General features: G+C 40.0%; 1 protein-coding gene across 5 annotated transcripts in view; it reads left to right on the plus strand.

Annotated features, from left to right (window-relative positions):
- RNF220 (ring finger protein 220) overlaps positions 1-13,031 on the plus strand; it is a 177,673-nt gene that overhangs the window by 8,769 nt on the left and 155,873 nt on the right. Inside the window, exons 1-2 of one of the 5 annotated variants that reach the window (XM_075181597.1) lie at positions 4,610-4,744; positions 11,227-11,968. In XM_075181597.1, the coding sequence (XP_075037698.1) occupies positions 4,691-4,744; positions 11,227-11,968 (796 nt within the window). In that variant the 5' untranslated portion in view covers positions 4,610-4,690. Of the gene's footprint in view, positions 1-4,609; positions 4,745-11,226; positions 11,969-13,031 lie in introns of those variants that run through there. The other 4 variants (XM_075181596.1, XM_075181599.1, XM_075181598.1 and 1 more) reach the window with 4 other exon arrangements.

The raw sequence follows: 13,031 nt of genomic DNA on the forward strand, positions 1-13,031 counted from the left end.
TATTTTATATATTTTTTTGCATGCGTTCTGATGGGACTTTATATGCAGTGTGTTCTTAGAGAGGAAAAAGGACTTCTCTTATTATAGGGGCACTCTGTAGTTCACAATTAATACAGGATAATCCTTATTAAAATGACAAAACTGTATTAGGTATATTTAAAAGTATATGTATTACTATCATCCTTATATCTATGTATTCGGCAAAATATGTTAAAATTGATAGAATAAAGAAAGAAAGGAAATTTTAAAATGTTGTAGTTATCCAACAAGGGACCTCTCTTCCCGTGATGGAATGTGTGATTACTTTTTATAATTAGTCAACTAGTTTCTCTTTTTGGATTAGATGAAACTAGATAAAATTGAAGAGCATTTTTTTTGGTTACAAAATGATCATAATCTAAACGGTAATTCTGTGCGGAAGTTCATTGTAAAGCAGAATATGTGTTGTGTTCTGTCTGTCTGCATATGACGAGTGCCGTATAGACAGAGCCAGATACAGCCAGAGCCTACTTATACCCAGATTCATCATCATCACCATTTATTTATATAGCGCCACTAATTCTGCAGAGCTGTACAGAGAACTCACTCATATCAGTCCCTGCCCCATTGGAGCTTACAGTCTAAATTCCCTAACACACACACACACAACTAGGGTCAGTTTGATAGCAGCCAATTAACCTACCAGTATGTTTTTGGAGTGTGGGAGGAAACCAGAGCACCCGGAGGAAACCCACGCAAACACAGAGAGAACATACAAACTCCTCACAGATAAGGCCATGGTCGGGAATTGAACACATGACTCCGGTGCTGTAAGACAGAAGTGCTAACCACTTATTCACTGTGCTGCCCAATTCATATAGATCCGCTTGTATTTGAATATGAGCGTACGTGTACAAGTTACAGGTGTTTTTTTAAATGCAGGTTCACTTCACATTGCATTTGAAGATGAATCAGGTCATCTGTGTGTTGTAGTAGACAATATAAATAACAGAATAAATTAGGGATTACAGCAGTACAGTTTACACAGCTATGTAACAGTGCACACACACACGTGTAGTCATAGAGAGAACATGGATGTACAAGGGCCGGTTATAAGGCTATAGTGGATGGTGATTGGATTCTCCGGTGGATGTTATACATTTGCAAATCAGGGGGAATCACAAAATAATTCTCTGTTGACGAACGGCTGATATTCAGCTGAATTTCAGAGTCAGGTGTATCCGCTCACTCCTCTAACCAGTAGTTTCCCTCTCAGAGGTTAGTTTAAACCATACATTCATTGTTGTATATACGCTGCCTGTGTGTGATATTCTTCCTCGTTTCCAGCTTTATATTCTTCACCAAACAGAATAATCAATTAGAAGCTGATCTGTCAAAGTGAGCAGAGCTGGTACTGGGTTGATATCTAGTTTCACCCGTCGCTGGGTGTGATAACTCAAGTACATTGGAGGTATTTATATTGGTGCCAACATATTCTGTTATCACCATCTCATATTGGTCATAGCAGATTAAGATTATTAAAAAAAAATACCCGATTCTTTGAACAACGCATTCGTATAATGTATAAATATTTTCTTAACTTTTTTTTTTTTTTTTTAAATATTTTAATTTTATAAAACCACAGAACCACCCCCGTGTCACTATGGGATATTCTCTCATATACACCCGGGCACAGTAACCCAATTGTAAAGCGCTACGGAATTTGCTGGCGCTATATAAATAAATGTTGATGATGATGATATGTGGCTCTAATTTACTGACTGTTTACTGACACGGCATAGAACTGGGACCAGAGAACTGTAAGATAAATATCACTTAGGTGTCCTGAGTCCTTATTGTAGAAACAAAAGTTTTAGGTGGGGATACCCATTAATATATAGGGGCAGATTTACTAAAAAGTGGAGGTGTTGCCAATAGCAACCAATCACATTCTACCTATCCTTTATCTAGTGCATATTATATACTGCTATGGGCAACATCTACACTTTCTAGATGCTTTAGTAAATTTGCCCCTGTGTGTGTTGTTTTTCAAAAACATTATGGGTCTACCATAAACATTACAACAGATGTAGGCTTCCTGTGGCGGTCCAGCTGTAGAACTACAAGTCCCAGGAAAGTACAGTTCCAAAACATTGTCACAGGCTGATTTATAGGACCTCTGCTCCAGGATGCTGTAGAATCCAGAGGAAATGATGTTTCAAATCCTCCCATTATCCCAGGTTCATGGGCAACAAATTCCTTTTAGAACCGAAAGTTACAACAGAATCCAACACTGACATAACAGAAGATGAGAGTGGATCTTGTGAGAAGTCCAATGTCTGACAGCAGAATCACACCAGGAGTGAACAAAAATGTGAATTTGCTGCCTCTCCGGGACCTGAGGTTGGTTGACCTGGTGATTACATACACAGAGAGATAATGTGTGTGCGTAGATAGATAGATAGATAGATAGATGTGTAAACATGAATGATGATGATTTAAATCATCATCATCATCATCATCAAATTTATTTATAAATCCAGATATAGAGAGATTCATGAATTTAGCATTATAAGGGGCCTGTTTATAGGTAATTTACTGTGTTTAAGTGTTTTTCTAATTAATCAACACTGCCTCGCAGCAGATATATCTGCTGCTTTGCTTTTGTTTTCGAAATACATAGCAGTCCCCATAGATGTCTATGTGGACTGCTACATACCGCAATTTAACAATTTTTGCAAATACTTTTACACTTATGGTAATGTACGCCAGCTCAGGCTGGCGTACATTACCGGTTTTGACAGTTTTCAACACTGTGAAGCTCTGCTCCGAAGAGCAGAGCTTCACAGCGTATGTATGGAGGGATCACGTGATCCCTCCGTGTCACACCGCTCTCTCTGCAACAGTGAATTACAGGGATGTTTTGTGCGCATACCCGAGGTTTCCAGCCGGCGCATGCGCACTGGAGTGAGAAGACGACCCCTGTGGATCGCATACTTCTTCGGAAGTGAAGAGACAGTGGTAAGTATGTTTTCCACTTCACGTGAACAGCTTTTTCAGAACTACTGTTTCTGTGTTGCTTTTTTAATAAATTTGAGAATGTTCAATCCCTATCAATGCGATAAGGTTTGAAAATTATTTTTCATTTTTTGCGACTGTTGATAAATGAGCCCCTAAGAGGGAAATTCAATTCACCGCTATATATACGGCTGCTCACATTACCGGCCAATACGGTAAAGAATCTCCTCTCATTTTCTCCTCGACAAAAAAAATGTGCAGAGATTTCAGAAAAAGCTCCGCCGCGATGTGTCACCACAGTGTATGAGGCACTGCGCACTTTATTAATAGAATGAGACACAGGTTGGAGTATTATCCTGCACAATTATTTAAAATGTTTTAACTTATGGCCTCGTGTAATGTTGAACACAATTTTCATCTAAAACACAGGCATAAATTGCGTCTGAAAAAAAGACACATTCTACATAGTTTGTTGAAGTCGGACTCATCTCAGCTGGTTGTATCTTACACCAGGGGTAGAGCGCCCGCAATGTCTGCCTCCAGGTCTACATCGGTCGCATTTACTTGTACCCGCACTTATTGTATTTTGCCCACGCTTGCACAGCCCTCGCCTCCCCCATTCCACCTCTCCAAGCGCAGGGAGTTATATACGCACAATGCAACTAACTGCGTACAGATTCAAGCGTAAATGTGCGGACATGGATAACCCTCCCTCTTGTTAAAATAATTCACTGTGTGCGGACACCGGTACCCATTCCCGTTAAGGCCATTCGTGGTGCGGTGGCTTTGTATCTAGATTGGCCAATGACCTGGGAAGCTGATAGAACTTGTGTGGTTTAGTAATTCAGCTACTAATCTGCCCATTAATCTTTCTGTTCCCCTGATAATGTTTACAGCAAACAACCTAATAAAACACTTAGTAATAAGTGAAATAAAATGGAAGCAGAACATTATCATGTGAGGTGGCAGTGCTCCCAGAGGCCACTGGTGCCCGCGCCTGACAACCGGGGTGCCCAGGAAACACAGCCGCTGGAATCTATACATCCTCATCACTGTACATTAATATTACCTTCGTCATTGCAGTTTATGCAGCACCTACAACCATCCAACTTAACTCCGAAACGTTGGATTTCCAAGCCTGCTGGGCACGTGTTCCTTGGCCAATTAAATAGGGCACTGATTTGATTTACAACATGTGGTCTTTCACTATTCTCTTTTTATCTGCAGCTATTGATTAGGATTTTACTACAGTCTCTGGGCGCCCACTGTGTGATATTGCTGTATTTTTCTCTCTCAGTAAGCAGGTCTCCTATCCAGTGTCAGAGAGAGAGAGAATATTATCACAGCTCCTCTATAGACTCAGCACAGGAGCAGACAATACAAGGTACAGGGGTCACTAGATAATTGCAGGCAGAAAATAGCTTCAGATAGATAACACACTGCAAATAGGAAGGACAGGGAACCCCAACAGAGCTCTCATTATTCACTAGGTGCAGCAGCCCAAGTTTTACCTCCTAGGACATCCCTGAGAGAGGACTTCATTTCCCATCCTCCTTTTGTACCCTAATGTATGCAGAGCAGTGAAAGGGAGAGAGAGTGTTGTGTGCGCTGCTAGGAGTCCTCTGTGAGCACTGGCTCAGTCACTGGTATCTGCAGGCACAGTGAGGAGGCAGCACCTCTCCAATCACACTGCATGCAGCACAGCCGGCAAGCTGGGACCTCTCCTGCTGCACACACGCTGCTCACGGTAAGTGCTGGGTCCTGGGACTGTGCACTTGGGGCGGGGGCTTTGCAGGAAACTGGGGAGAAGTTAGTGCTCCCGGGTCAGCTCTTTGCGCACAGAGAGTCGCACGGATGGGGGACAAAGTGCAACTTTTCTCCGGCAACTTTAAAGGCAGCGACAGCAGCTGCTTCCAGACTGATCTCTTCTGCCAACATCCCCTGACACTTCTTATCACAGGGGGGTCCTGCATCTGACAATAGCCCGCAGAGCTCGCTCTCTAATTGTCACCAACCGCTGTCTGACAGAGCAGGGCTGCATTTTAATGTCCACTCGGCGTTTTTCTTTTTTTTTGTTTTCTATTGTTTGGTTAGTACAGTAAATGATATACTCCATATAGGTAAATGCGCATATATCAGTGTTTGCATTTCCATGGCAGTTCTAGCAATTTACTGAGATATCTGCCCAGATAAATACTTTTTTTTTTTTGCATTTGACTCTCAGCTTCTTGGTACTTTTGTGCATAATCCACGCTCTGATCTCCGGATTGGAAGCGTCCAGAGATGTCTGTTTTACAGGCAGCAATTATCCAGCTTGTTACATTTCACACCTCGCATGACACAATATTCCGGGATCTGCCGGATCACTGTGCGCCCTGAGACCCCCACCGGGCATTGTCATCCAGGGGTTAACAGACCTGGCTTCCCAGATGCAGAATTGGGCCACTTTTTTCCCCCTGTTCCTTCCTGGTAACCTTGTGAAGACGCGGGGAGGCTCAGCGGGTCCTTTCTTGGAATTGTTGTCAACTTTTAAAAATAAAATAGAAGAGGGAAGTGTATGAATCGCGCAGAGAAACGATGGGAAGCGAATTCCTCACCTTGTCTTGTAGATACATGAAAAAAAAAACCCATCTGGCCACAATGAGATGATTAGGAGAAGCCACACAGGAAACGCTTATGTTAAGTGATTGTTGTCATAAATTGCAACGGTTTTAGCATCCTTCTTACTGCAGGGGGGCTTTGTTTGGGTTGTGGGGGGCTCTAGAGAAGGTTCTTTTGGGGGAAAAGTACATGGCAAGAAAATGGTCTTTATAACATGCACCTTTATTCCAGAGAGAGGAGGCTGCATTATCTTACCTCTAGGACATGTGGGGGACAGAGACATTAATGCTTTCAGAGAAATTCCAATCAATCATTTTTTAACATTAAAAATTCTTAAGATTGATATTTTCTGAAAATTGTTACTATTTGAATTAATTTGACTAAAGGACACGCCGAGGTCCAGTGTGCTCTACATGGTGCAATTACTGGGGTCTCTGGATCCTTAAAAATAATCAGCAGAATATAACAATGTGGAACATAACAGAGGGGGGGACATGATCTTAGAATGTACCTGCTGTGTAGGGAGAGATATTACAGCACCTGTTTCCCCCTATTAGAGATGGATTTGTGGAAGGAAAGGGGCCACGGTTTGTATTTTACGCCATAATATTTTGTCTCGCAAATTGTTCTTGTAACATGGAAGAGGTGATAGAATTCGGGATGAAATTCGGCTCTTGAGAATTTACAAGTTTGTGCAGTTTAAGGGGGATTATTACTCTGTTTCATGGTCCTGGGAGTTGAATTTTCAGCCTTAAAACTAAGCTAATTGCAAATTATTTACATTTATTTTTCATTGTATGGCTAACTCCTGGGGTCGTTTTAATTCCCACTATCGCCAAAACAGTTTACCCCTTAAAATGTATGTTTGCCTAATTGCTGTCAAATTAAAAAATATTTTTCCCCCAAATCCCAACCAGTTACATTGCCATCTCCATCAGCCTCATTTATTTAATCCATATTTCAGCTTTGGTTTAAACCATTATTTTTAATTCACCTTTGTATTATAAAGTGTGTACATGACATTTATTTATCCAACTCAGCTTTTAATGTTGTTTGCACAGATGAACTGTGTTAAAATTTGGAAATTGAAAAATGTTCAGTTTTGTAAAGTTATTTTTTGGTTTGTAAAATTTCTCTAGAATTATAATTGGCTTCTACTGACCGGTTTTATTCTTTGTCAAACTGGGTCAATATTCTATCAACTGTCTGTGATATTTAAACTTGCATAAAAAACCCGATTTAGACCCGATGCAAAGTAATTAAAGTTTATGTCCGTTAGACCAATTTTACAGGGTTCTTAATGAAACTGATTTTTTTGGTAAGCTTTGCTTCCTTAAAAATATAGGGACAATACGTTTATTCATTTTCCGAGCCTTTGCATGTAATTATATGACCACAGAAATGCCACCTGTTGTGTATAAATGTTCTATCAATTTCATAAAAACCTGATTCAAGTTCACTAGCAATGAATTTTTTACACAAAGCCTTTAAAACGGAAATTTTCTTTCTTTTAAACATTTGCTAAATTTTTGCTAATGCTGGCTGTAGATTTATTGCAGGCTTTGATTCCATGGCAAATCCTGTTTTGAAATAAGACAGAATGCAATCTCAAAATTGTTTTGCAAATTCTGTGCTTTGAAAAAAACATAAAAAAAACCTCCATAATATTCCTCTTTGCAGTATTAGTTTTATTAATAATTTATTTTTCTAAAACAAAATTTAATGATATTATATAATAACATTTACTTCTTTTTTTTTTAAGCACATACTTAGTATATGTAGACTGAATTGTAATTTATAATGTTTGCTATATTATAATTGTTTGTCATTATATTATAATTCTAGATGAAAAAAATGAAACTGCTTCCATAGCTTCAATGCTAATTATTTGTCTGGTAATTATATGTTTTCTTTTGACTGATATAGAGGAGTGGTATAAAACCGCAGTTTGCAACTGTTACCTACTTTAGAAGAAATATACAATTATCTAGTACATGCGGACAGATTTATGAGTTGAGAAGTAAGCTGTTGCTTAGATTTAACACGTGTATCTTATTTGCTGCTGAATTTTATATTCCGTGTCAAGAATGCTCCTTTTTTGGGGAATGATTCGACTGTTCTTGTTTGGTAAATTTAACAAAGACTGTTCTACTATCGCTTCAGAGTTTGTCTCATGCTGGGGAAAAGTATTTGATGATTTATCTGGCTGGCTGTTCGATTGCTGTCTCCAAGTCTTCTTTCTGTTCCATTCAGTGGGGATGTCAGCTCTTATTACTTGCTATTGATCCCTTTGCAAAGTGAGAAGTGAACTAAAATTAATGTCAATCCCACTGCCTGGATCAATAGCAGGAGTTATTTTAATCTGGATTTGCACGTTGTGCTAAATTAAAAAAAATCAGCATACTATCAGGAACGTGTATTGCTTTCTGTCCGTCGCTGGTGTGTCTTCTCAGGTATACAGCGTTGGCTTGTGTCTGATTATCCTGCAATCCATATTTTTTTTAATTAAGAAGGTCTGTTGGTTTTCTTGTTTAGGGTCCTGTATTTAAGATGATGACATCTTGACATTGTGAGTGTATTAACTATAGATTTCCATAAGGCTTGTGGTTTGCAAATTGTGCCTCATCCCCTCTGTCCCTTCATTGTGCGGCCAAGGACGCTGCTGGGAATTAGAGGTTAAAACACATCATTTTAAAGGGGTTGTGAATTTTGCACGCGTGTGTTAATTTGTCCTCTCCTTTTGTGAGGTTGGAGGCTGAGCCTTTGATTTAGAATCGGACAATGGGATGTTACATTTTTGAACCTAGATTTGGGTTCCTCGTTTAGTCGGACATCAGAAAGAGCCACTTCAGATTACACTATCACAGCTTTACTTTCTACATTTATCCCATCTGTCTTTCTACACAAATCAGTTCCCCGGCATGAAAATATAAATTAAAATTAGCAGTCCAGATTGTGATTCCGACAAGGTTGCATTATATTTTCATCTATATTGTGAATATTCAGAAACACTTTTTATTACAAAGGCATAGATTAATGCACATCATTTTATATGTATTAAATACAAATAAAACCCAATAAATAAATACACACACAAATAAAAAATAAAATAAATAAATATATATATATATATATTTGTATATGTGAACTAACCCTCTGTTGATATAATTCTTTAAATATCTTTCCACTTTTCTCATATTTAAAAAACATAAAACCCTTGAAGGACGACGCATTGAATTGGACATATCTCAGTATATCTGAGTTCTAGGCTTTAACTTAATGTAAAAGTTATTTAAAATTTGTAAGAGAGAAAATAAGTTAATGAGAGAGATATAAGGTGGTAATTTAGGGTTGATGTATGCTAGGATGGCGGCCAAATGAGGAAGCAAATCTGATTGTGTCCGCTTAGCTGTACACTTAATATATGTTACATCACAGGAAAGGCTGCTGCACCCGAGTTCTTTATCCTAAAACGTGCGCTCACCTGCGGCAGCCAAAAGTCACCGCAGCAGCCGCCATAATTATCTAGACCGCTTCTTCCTGAGAGATTAACTGTATATGGTCCACACAGTAGGTGTTTACCAAGATTTTCACATAAAAAAATTATATATATATATATATATATATATATATACACAACCACATCCATAAGTGTGGTCATATCTATACACAGAACAGTTCAAATCCTGCTGAGTTTATTATATATACTTTCATCACATATTAAAGCTCAATATATATGTGTGTGTATGTATATGTGTGAATATATGTGTGTGTGTGTGTGTGTGTGTATATATATATATATATATATATATATATATATATATATATACAGATCCATACCTGTATATATGTGTATATAGTATTTGGAACCATTTCTGTCACTAAATGTATGAAAACAGGAAATGTTTCTGCTGGTCGATCATTACTTGCATGTTACATGCTAGGAACATACATACAGATGTGATTGGGGTTAAGCCTAAATTTGAGGTGTCTCGGGGAGATACAATAAAATTTAAATAATGAGTCTGAGAACTGTGAATAAATAGAGATAAAAGCAGTTTATTCCTCTGTGTAACGTACAGTCGAGGACGTTACGGTCCAGGTTGTACTTAAATGACATTTTCTAGAAACCTGTTGCAAACAGAAATTTTTTTTCCTTTCTTTTTTTCTGCTCTTTGACGTTGGAGAAATACAGCCAAACAATAGCTGCTGGGGTAATAAAGTAATCAGAAATAGATTACGTTGTATTTAAGTCTCTGCTCCATTACTGTATGTTCCAGTTTTACCAGCTCTGGGTTCCTAGGCTCAGTTCTGCTTCTCTGAGATTAAAGTCTTTCATCCCCGCTATTAAACTTCTGCTCTTTGATTTAGAAGAAAGGCCGGAGCCGGTTTATATGATAAAGTTAAAAAAGAGATGTTTTTATTAGTCTCTGAAGGGGCGAACAGCAATATGTTGTAGCGAGGTGTTTCTTGTGCACAGCCGCTGCATTTATCCTGCTTTGTTTACATGGCGGGTTATTAATACGCTCACTATTAAGAAACGCTGCTGTTTTGCTGGCTAAACGTTAACCTGTTGTTGACCAGAGAGACCACTACCCAGGGATTTTGCTTTCTGAGGTCTCATTCTAATTCCACATGATGTTACTCTCCAGCCACTCGCTGGACTCTTTTACCGTCACGTTTACACATTGTTTTCTTACGATTCTATTTTATGTCTCAGTTCTTAATTTCAGATATTTAGTAATAGTCTTATCCCGTTAGTTGCGCTCCGGTATTACAGCAGAATGTAGTGACATTTACGTCTGGCGGAGGTTTGTCGGCCGGCGGCAAGGAAAGAGTTAGCGACATAGGTAGAAATGTCAGCTTCAGATGTAGAGAGGTTTTTACCAGAACAAACAGATCATTCGCTGGCCAGGAAGTGACTGCAGAAGAATTACTGCGTCTGCCGCATCTGCCTTAATACGAGAGGGGAGTAATTGCTCATTAGAGCCGGGATGGGCTTTGTTTAACGAGAACGGTGATTTGGTTATCTTTCTTCCACAAGCTTTTATCTGCGTGTCAGTTTAATCTATATCTCCCTACCTATCTGTTTACCAGACAATATCTCCCAGCACCTCGTACATCTACATGAGTAGTTTCCAACTTCAGATCTTTGTCTACGAGCCTCTCAGCTCGGCGGGCGACCTGCGCTGGTCACTGGCCTTATAAATGCGCCTCCAGAACACTAATTTAAATGGCCCTTATTGCCCAGGGAAGGACTCATTATCTAATATCCATTATTGTTTATCAGATATATATTTACTTTTTTCTTCTTGTGTTTTTAAATATTTAGTTCCAGCTTTATAAAGAGGCTTACCTCCTGATTCATACGAATGCCCCAACAGAAGTCAAAAATGTAACCTGTATATAGGTTCAATCAGTTCAGATTTGGTCATATATTTGGTTTCAGCTTGAATCAGTTTTCCACCTTGTGTTAAAGGTCCCTTGGATTGTCCGGTAGTCCTGTCAGCTGCAATGTGTATGGGAAACGGTGTCTTAAAGTACTAAGAAAAATAATAATTATGTATTGATTTCGTGTGTAGTTCCCAGGTTTACGTCTCTCTTTCACTTTCTCTATCTGGGATGCAGGTTTCACAGGGGAGAAATGAAGTAACGTCTTCCACTTGGTGCCAACTTCCCGTTGCTCTCGCCGCCAGAGGAATCCTTACCGAAATTCAAGACTTGGCAAGAGCCGAAGTATCAGAGATGGATCTACACCGGGCGGCCTTTAAGATGGAGAACTCTTCCTTCCTACCCAACCCGCTGGCATCGCCTGCCTTGATGGTCTTAGCATCCACTGCTGAAGCCAGCCGTGATGCCTCCATACCTTGCCAACAGCCGAGACCTTTTGGCGTGCCAGTGTCCATGGATAAAGAGGTGCATATTCCGTTTACCAATGGTTCTTATACCTTTACTTCCATGTACCACCGCCAGGGTGGTGTTCCAGGAGCGTTCTCCAACCGTGACTTTCCACCTTCTCTACTACACCTCCACCCACAATTTGCCCCTCCAAACTTAGACTGCTCCCCTCTCAGCATGCTGAACCACAGTGGTGTGGGCGCCTTCCGGCCTTTCACCTCCCCCGAGGAGCGCGAAAGTTATCAGTCCGCCTTCACCCCAGCCAAACGCCTCAAGAGCTGCCATGACACGGACTCCCCACACCTGCGCTTTTCTGACGCCGATGGAAAAGAGTATGAGTTTGGGACACCGATCTCAACAGGTTCCCCGGGGGGACATAAAGTAGACGATGGAGGCAAAAAACTGTTTGCCGTATCCGGCCTGATATCAGACAGAGAAACGTCTTCGAGTCCAGAGGATCGCAATGACAGGTGTAAGTACTATTTATTGTAATCTGCGTATAATCTGCTATATCCAATATACCAATATAAGTTATGTTTCTGCTTTTTATATATTATTGCAAACGTTACATTATTTCTCCGGTGTGTGACAATGAGAATAGGGCCAATATTGTTTTTTTACATGAGACTAACACTTATACAGAGCGAAATGTTAGCGCTGTCCAAAAACAAATCCGTTTAGGAAAAACTGCCCCCAAATATTTGTAAATTGTGACATTCTCATCCATTGATGCTGCTCGGGTTCCAGAGTTCTGTTATCTATTTTGTGTAGTCCATGGAAGTGTTAGTGTATCGGGTTATACAGAGAGATGATGAGCGGTACACGTAATATCTGTAATTGGTGGTGCCTCCAGGATTGTAAAATAATACAGCCTCACCCTAAAATATTTGAGTGACCTCTCGTCCTGCATGATCACCCAAATCCTGTGAGCGCTAGTTCTAGTTACAGGACCCCCCGACTGAGCCCGCATGTAACGTGGAAGCCAGGCTACATATTGCTCCATCAATAAGTAAAAAACTCCATGTACAGTCATTTAACAAAGATAGCGGCACCGCCGACAGCTCAGGGATGTTTCCCGCTGACATCCCCAGCTCGCTCGGCATAAAAAAATGACACTCACTCACGGCTCAGATGATAAAGGCTCCTGCAAGAGCTCAAGGATCGTTTTTAAACCAAAGCGATGTTTTCGTTCATCTTTTTCCCCTTCTCTTTCTCTAAATTTCTTTTCTCTCCTAAAAGTGAAACTTTAGCGTTTTTCTATCTTCCGTCTGCCTCCTTGTTATAACGCCACAGAGGGTAATTGAGATGTTCTGTCTCTTTCTCCCCAGTCGAAGCTACTTTCCCGTGCTGTCGACTTGAATTAGACACTGAGTTAACTTTCCGCTACTAAAAAGGCTTCAGTTTAAGCCCTGTCTACCTTTACCAATCTCAGCAACCATAAAAGCACTTTGGCTTGTAAATCTCCTGCTCGGTGCTAGTGAGATGTATTGCTAAGGCCTTGTCTTACCAACAACGCCGCTGGGATTTGACATATC

This window comes from Mixophyes fleayi, chromosome 8, assembly GCF_038048845.1.
Source record: "Mixophyes fleayi isolate aMixFle1 chromosome 8, aMixFle1.hap1, whole genome shotgun sequence".
NCBI classification, from domain to species: domain Eukaryota; kingdom Metazoa; phylum Chordata; class Amphibia; order Anura; family Limnodynastidae; genus Mixophyes; species Mixophyes fleayi.